The sequence below is a fragment of the Chanos chanos genome, chromosome 15 (genome assembly GCF_902362185.1).
Source record: "Chanos chanos chromosome 15, fChaCha1.1, whole genome shotgun sequence".
NCBI lineage: Eukaryota > Metazoa > Chordata > Actinopteri > Gonorynchiformes > Chanidae > Chanos > Chanos chanos.
In genome coordinates, this window is record NC_044509.1 from 13,027,214 (window position 1) to 13,035,008 (window position 7,795).

General features: G+C 43.2%; 1 protein-coding gene across 2 annotated transcripts in view; it reads left to right on the top strand.

Moving 5' to 3' along the window:
• The window catches only part of med13a (mediator complex subunit 13a), a 57,721-nt gene extending 51,892 nt beyond the window's left edge, over window positions 1-5,829 (top strand). For both annotated transcript variants that reach the window (XM_030792395.1, XM_030792396.1), the window contains exons 23-30: window positions 584-807; window positions 1,277-1,419; window positions 1,891-2,049; window positions 2,970-3,152; window positions 3,543-3,697; window positions 3,858-4,022; window positions 5,357-5,460; window positions 5,697-5,829. In XM_030792395.1, the coding sequence (XP_030648255.1) occupies window positions 584-807; window positions 1,277-1,419; window positions 1,891-2,049; window positions 2,970-3,152; window positions 3,543-3,697; window positions 3,858-4,022; window positions 5,357-5,460; window positions 5,697-5,829 (1,266 nt within the window). The remainder of the gene's footprint in view (window positions 1-583; window positions 808-1,276; window positions 1,420-1,890; window positions 2,050-2,969; window positions 3,153-3,542; window positions 3,698-3,857; window positions 4,023-5,356; window positions 5,461-5,696) is intronic.
• The last annotated feature ends 1,966 nt before the right edge of the window (window positions 5,830-7,795 follow it).

Consider the following 7,795-nt stretch of genomic DNA (forward strand, 5'->3'; position numbering starts at 1 on the left):
TATGCAGTAGTAAATAAAGTAACAAGGGCTGCTGGATGTTTGATCAAAGGAAATCAGGCTGAGGTGTGTAGCCCCCTCTGTTTGCCTTCTTCTCCGGTCTGCTGGGGGAAGGCACTGAAGTGTGGAGGCTGTTACACTAACCCCCCCCCCCCCCCCCCCCCTTTTCTTGGAACAGTACCAAGAAGCCTCATAGCCCACCAGTTTTCTTTCCATTATCTGCTTGGATGGCTCTTCTAGACCTTCCCTAATGGGATCCAGATCGCATATTTTGGCAGCGGGTTTGAGCCCTCTTTCTGCCGAAACAACTCCCTGAATCCAATTTTCTCTCCCCGTAGTCTCTAGTACATTTCCTTCTTTCGCAGGGGAAGATGGGACTTTCGGAGTAGGATAAATTGATTTCTTTGGTGGGGTTTCTGTGCGAATCGAAAAAAGAAAAACCACGGCCCTTGCCTGGTTCCCCCCCCCCCCCCCCCCCAGTTTGTTTATCGAGATATTCGTTAGGTGACCGGTTTGTCGTGGAGTGTCACGGATTCTAAATACTAAACTGTTTTTTTTTTTGTTTGTTTGTTTCCCCCTCATGCAGAGACCCGAGTGCTTGCGACTGTACACGCCACCGTTCATCCTGGCTCCCGTGAAGGACAAACAGACGGAGCTTGGAGAGACCTTTGGTGAAGCCTCCCAGAAATACAACGTGCTGTTTGTAGGATACTGCCTGTCGCACGACCAGAGGTGGCTGTTGGCCACCTGCACTGACCTCTACGGAGAACTTCTGGAGACATGCATCATTAACATAGACGTCCCCAACAGGTGAGAGACCTATCCTCTATTACATCATCTTCATCATGTTACCCTGTGTCTGTCTCTCTGTCCTGAGCTCTGAGATCATACTCTGGTATGTATCACAACCCACCGGCTCAGGGATGTCAAAATCCGGTCCTGGAGGGCCAAGGTCCTGCTGGTTTCTGTTTTCCCCTTTTGGTCACCTGTTGATTTTCACCTTGAAAACAGGTGTGCATCAGAGATCGTATCTAGTCGGTCAACAAGAAAAACCAGCAGGACCATGGCCCTCCAGGACTGGATTTTGACACCTGCGCACCAGTTAATGCTGATGTCAGAGTTGATCACGCAAATACAACTTATGAATGTATCAGTTCACAAGGCATATTGTAAGGTACTGGATCAGTTACGAAAGTTAAAATAACCGGTGGGTGTTTGTAATTGTGAATGTATCGAAGTTGAAAAATCGCCCTGTAACTTGCGTGTGTTTGATTTTCAGAGCCCGGAGGAAAAAGGGCTCAGCCAGAAGGCTAGGCCTGCAGAAGCTCTGGGACTGGTGCTTAGGTTTGGTTCAGATGACGTCCCTTCCTTGGAGGGTGGTGATTGGTCGCCTCGGCCGAATTGGTCACGGAGAGTTACGAGGTTAGATGACACGGGTTGATATTTTAATATCTGGCAAAAGCAATGTGTTCCTTTCGCACGGTGAGCCTAAATGTAGCTTTAGTTGAGCCCTAACAGCCCTCAGTTATGAAATTATGGTTTTATGGTTTGTGTTTAAGAGGCATAATTATTTACTCAGAGAAAGCAGGGTCAAATATTTTTGGTTTGTGAAAAGCATTTTAAAAGGAAAAACACAGCATCCGCCCCAATGACAAACATCTCGTAATGTACTAAATTGAATCTTGCCGACACATACCCCCAAATATTCTTCGACTCGTAAATCGATTTAAGAGACGCTCATCCGAAGATGAATGCGGTTCGCTCGCCCTGTCTGATTCACCGCCGTCCTCTCCCTTCTTCTTCTCGCTCATCCTTCTCTCCTCCCCCTCCCCCTCCACCTCCTCCTCCTTCTCCTCCTCCTCCTCTCTCTCTCTCTCTCTCTCTCTGTCTCAGACTGGAGTATTTTGCTGAGCAGGAGAAACTTGCAGTCACTGAGCCGCCGGCTGAAGGACATGTGCAGGATGTGTGGCATCTCTGCCGCCGACACTCCCAGCATCCTCAGCGCCTGCCTGGTCGCCATGGAGCCACAGGGCTCTTTTGTCATTATGCCAGGTATTATCCTCCCTCCTGTCCCATCTATCGATCTGTCTGTCTGTGCACTGGGTTTGAGACACAGTTATTACACACAACTACATCTGACAACATTATAAATGAATAAATAAGCAGATAGGCAGACAGATAGACAGACAAAGAGAGCATAAAAGGTTGTGTGTGTGTGCTTGCGTGTGAGTGAGTGTGCGTGTGTGTGCGTGCGCGCGCGCTTGTTTGCTTGTATTGAGTGAAAGTGGGTTAATCCAAAGCTACGTAAGCTCTCAGCTCCACTCTCTCTCTCTCTCTCTCTCTCCCCACACCTTTGATTTATCTGCAGTCTCGTTTTCTACTGCCTGCGTGTGATTGATTGAGGCAACCCATCATAATGCATGTTACTCCCTGTCCTTATCAGATATACGAGTCTTAGGTCACTTCTCTGTGTCATAAAACACCTTTTCAAGATGCTCATTGATTTTTTTTTTTTTTATATGTTTCTTTTTTTATTTTTTGTACGTTGGTGTGGTGATGCTGAAGATCGATGGATTTATTTTCAAAAGTGATGGAAGGTTTTCATTCTGTCAACCCATCAAGATAAATTGGAATCAAGGGACTTTCCCCCCCCATCACCCTTTGAATCATATGAGTCTTTTTTTTGTTTGTTTGTTTTTGGGGTTCCCCCCCCCAACCCCAGTTTCTTGTTCCCAAAAATAACACATCACCTTTTTTGGGAGATAGTTACAGTTGAAGAATAAACCTGTCTGTATTTTCTATTTTTATTTTATTTTTATTTATTTTTTTATTTTCCTTTTGTTTTTCTATCGATCTATTTTTCCTTCTTGATCTCTTGTCTTCCATCTCACACACTCATCCTCCTCTCTCTCTCTCTCTCTCTCTCTCTCTCTCTCTCTCACTCTCCCTCTCCCGCCTTCTCCACTCCTCAGACTCTGTGTCCACGGGGTCGGTCTTCGGCAGAACCACCCTGAACATTCAGACGTCTCAGCTGAGCACACCTCAAGACACATCCTGCACACACATCCTGGTGTTCCCCACCTCTGCCGTGGTCCAGGTCAACAGCTCCAGCTACACCACCGAGAACATCGACATCGCCTTCAACCCCATCAACGGTTAGGCACTTTTTTTTCCCTTTGTTTGCTTGTTTTTGTTTGTTTGCTTTTAGCTTGCCTGCGATTACTCTAACCAGGCCAAGGCTTAAACAGCTTCATAATGAAGTGGAAGGAGTAAAATATTGGATTCTATGAATCAAAAAACAAAATGAGAGCTGACCTTTACTTCAGAGCCAAGAGAATAATTGGTTCCGTTGGTTCCACTATTGTTAACTGAAGCTTGAGAATCATTGAGAGATTTTTATCAGTTTACTGTGATTGTAGTTTTGAGGAAAACACTCAGCACTACAGACAGGCTCAAGTTGCATCTCTCTCTCTCTCTCTCTCTCTCTCTCTCTCTCGCTCTCTCTCTCTCTCTCGTACTCTTCTCTTTTCTGTTCCTTTCTCTAGATGGATCTGATGCTATTGGTGGCATCTTTGACCTTCTGGAACAGGAAAGTGACCTTGTGGACCCAGATATCATTAACATCCTGCCTGCCTCTCCAACCACTTCCCCCGTGCACTCACCAGGATCCCAGTATCACCACGGAGGAGACGGAAGCAAGGTAGGTCGCACGCACCACGCAACGCGCAAACACTGGGCACAGAGAATATGGGAGAAGCAGTCGCGTTAACGAAGAGCTACATTCGCTCTGAGCTTCCAGACGAATGGCAATGTGTGCGCACTCGTTTCTCCATACCGACCATCCACCGTCCTTTTGTCAGGGTCAGAGCACGGACCGGATGGAGTCCCACGACGAGGCTCCAAACATCCTTCAGCAGCCCCTCGCTCTGGGTTACTTTGTGTCCACGGCCAAAGCGGGTCCACTGCCCGACTGGTTCTGGTCCGCCTGCCCGCAAGCCCAGAACCAGTGTCCCCTTTTCTTAAAGGTAAGGCTCTCTCCTTTGAATGAAAATGCGTCTCTGGACTGAGATCATTTTGTTTATAGATCTGGACTTTCAGTTTCAGAACCTTTCAGAAGCATAGCTTTCCTTCTGTGCGTCTCCTAATTTTTCTTTTGTTCCTTTTCGTTTTACATGGTTAGAGTATCTGTATCATTAAAGAGAAGCAAAAATAAGGAGACTTCTGTGCCTATGGCTAATTTTGATTTCTCTGTTTCTAAACTTTCCCTTGTTTTATAGCAATGCCTAAACTTACAAAGCCTGAATTCTAATGAACTCAAAAATCATGAAATGAATCTCAAATACGGGTGAGGTATTGAGTTCTGAGGTCCATGACTCGTGGACCTGCAACAGCACTTTCTGTTTTGAGTGCAAAGTATTTATACATGCTACTTTGTAATCTTGTGTTACTTTTCGCAATTAGATTAAGGGTCAAAAGTCATCTGGTTTTGCTTAGCGGTTGATAATATTTATAAAGCATTGTTGACATTTAATCAGTTTGTGGTGCATCGTGTTGCGCTGAGTTGGAGCACTTAGCCAAAATAAAAACGTTCTCAGGAAAAAAGAAAAATATTACCACCAAATTTAATAAATAGTTTAGTCATGATTTGTGCCTGCCCAATAGAAGTCCTGGAAGGCAAAGAAAGCCAAGCAAGCACAAACAGCCAATAGACACAAGACAAAACACAGAACCCTGTTTTCACTGGGTCACACAACTCAATATAATCGCTGTTGTGTTTGGAAGAATGTCTCAGACCGTCATAGTAATGATGAGTGTCAGGGCAGTTCTAGGATTTGTAGAACTGCTATTGATTTGAATCTGAAATCTATCTTTGTGGTCCTCTGTACACCCTATAAAAAGGTAATTAAATTGTACCCGTGTTGAAAGGAGGAAGGTCTTTGAAGTGTCTTGTTCCATATCTGTGGTTTTCATAGCTCTAGGACAGACCATACAGCAACATATCACAGCTCCTCTCTGATTTCCACGGTAACCTCATCATACCTGCTGCCAAGTCATGTGACTGCTATTCCCTGCTCATGCAATATTGATTTGCTCCCCAGCTAAAGAAGACCTGAATAATTTAGGCCACTCAGCAATTGGCCCAGAGACACTACTGATGCATAGCAGAGAGCCAGAGGATAGGAGACAGAACAGTGCTGGCCTTCAAGGCAAACGCCAAATAGTGGAGGGAAACATTTCAAGTCTGTTTCGATAACGGCGTTTGTAGGGTTTTATTTTGGCTGTATGAAGTGTGCCTGTTTGCGTGACTGATTCACCTCCTCCTCCTCCTCCTCCTCTTTCTCTGTCTTCTCCTCTCCAGGCCTCTCTGCACCTCCACGTGTCTTCAGTGCAGTCGGATGAATTTACGATGCACGGCAAACACTCCCACCCTCTCGACTCCAATCAGACCTCCGATGTGCTCAGGTAAGTCAAACATTGAGCCGGAGCACCCTGCGCCACTGAACACTGTGTCAGCTGAGTCCATTCACTCGCTTTAATACTCTATAAAGTGATTATGATGAGTGTAGTAATGTTTGGATGTATTCCAGTGTTTATTGGCAAGGCGCTCTGTAAAGATTAAGTGTTGTTTATGATGATGGAGAATTTGTGTATGCACCTAAAAAAAAATGTTTTTTTTTTTTTTTTTTGGATCTCGTCAGATTTGTGTTGGAGCAGTACAACGCCCTCTCCTGGCTGACCTGTGACCCTGCCACCCAGGACAGGCGGTCTTGTCTGCCCATTCACTTTGTGGTGCTCAATCAGATGTACAACTTCATCATGAATATGTTATAATGTCCAGAGAACTGAGCGGGGAACCGGACCAGGGAACGAGGACACGAGACAATAAAAAGGCAGTGGAGGAGAACACCTCCAAAGGGATCTAAACCCAAACCGATTACTACAGTGCTGGACTTTATACGATTTGTAGAACACAATGGAGATTGATTTGGAGGGGAACTTTGTATTCCTGGGGCCTAGAACCATGGCAGACTGCCTGCTGATGTCAGACACACACACACACACACACATTCAAACTGAGGGAAACGGGAAGAGAGAATGATCGGCGTTAGAGATATTTGAGGATGATAAAAGGCCAAAGAAGAAGCAGAAATGTGCATATACAGAGTGCGGAGATCCCCTGATGCTGTTGTTATTGCCGTGGTAACCTTGGTACCGGCCAGTTCAAGCAGTCCATGTAGGAAAAAAATGGGTCTGTCAAGTATCTGAGGAAAAGGGACGTTTATGAAAACAAAAAACAACAACAAAACATTAAAAAAAAAAAAGAAAGATTTGTTGGTTTTGAGAGCTGAAATTCCCTGTTTCTTTGGATGTGATGATATCCAAATGAAATGCCTGCATCTCTCTTATTTATTGTAAGTTTTTAAATGTATAATTTGTCTTATTTCTTAATCTCTTTTATATATAAAAATCTAGAAGGTTTATATCGCCTTCACATGCTTTAAAGCAATTGGTCTAAAATATATATGTAATCGTCTTAATTAAAAAAAAACAAAAATAAAAAAAAAAACCCAGAAACAAAACATCCACAAAAATGACATAAAATTGAAAAAAAGTTGCAGTAGGTTGCTTTTAGAGTATTATTTTTTGTAAGGGAGACAGAATATTTGTATTGTTCACAATGTACAGGGGTGGTAGGTTGGGGCGGGGGGGAAATTATAACCATGCCTTTGTGTGTGGGAGACTTACAGCTAAGCTGTAGCTGCAGATGACTTGTACAGCAATGAAGATCACTGTGTTAAAATAAAGAGGTACATTGTCGTATATAGTATTTTATACCACACATTTAGACACAAACAAAAACGGCAATATATATAAATATATATATATAATTATATATAAATGTCGAGCCAGCCATGGATGGTGCGGCGTCTGTTTTAGGAATAAAGTGAGTCAACTCAACGTTTCTGTGCTTGTGTTTATTGGGGGGAGGGAATGTGCTGTGAAAATTCAACAAAGACAATAATATTGGAGAGAGAGAGAGAGAGAGAGAAATGTTTTATGACTAATTTAGCCGAATTCATGTTTGGCACTATTGACTGGTGGGGTTTTTTTTTAGGGGTGAAAGAATGAGTTAACATTTATAAAATACTGGAGATCCACATTGTGCTTACTGATACCACCCCCCCCCCCCCTTCACCTCACCTTACCCTCCCTTCATCAGCTTCTTATTTTCCCCCACTTCTGTGTGATAACGAAGACTGCATTTAGACCAAACTCATTTTACTTCTGTGTGAAAGTAAATGTGTGGTGTAAATGAACTTAAAGGCCACATCTGGGAGCCTGTTGGATATGCAGTGTGTGTGCACAGAGAAAGATCAACACTTTCTGTATCTTACTCTGTTCAGAATAAAGCTGTATTTTAAAATTGAGAAAAAAAAAAGTCCCTGGAACTTCTCCTATCTCTTATACCACTGAAACTTTTTTGTTTGTTTTTCGTTGTTTTTTTTAGAATTCAGGAAAGTCGTCTTTTTCATTCCCACTCATAAAAAGAAAAGAGTAGGTCACTGCTCAACTTAAAATCAGATCAGAATGAACAGCGCCATGTACTGTCTAAATGCTGAAATGGATACGTTTGAACACTTGAATAATATTTTGTGTATCTTGATTTAGTCGTGCATAGCAACAATATTTTAATTAATAATACTTGAAAGCGTTAATCAAATACGGATTTCTAATAGTTCGTATCTTTAACAACCAAATTCATTTAAGTTATTAGCTGTTTTGAACCTGTCTTTTT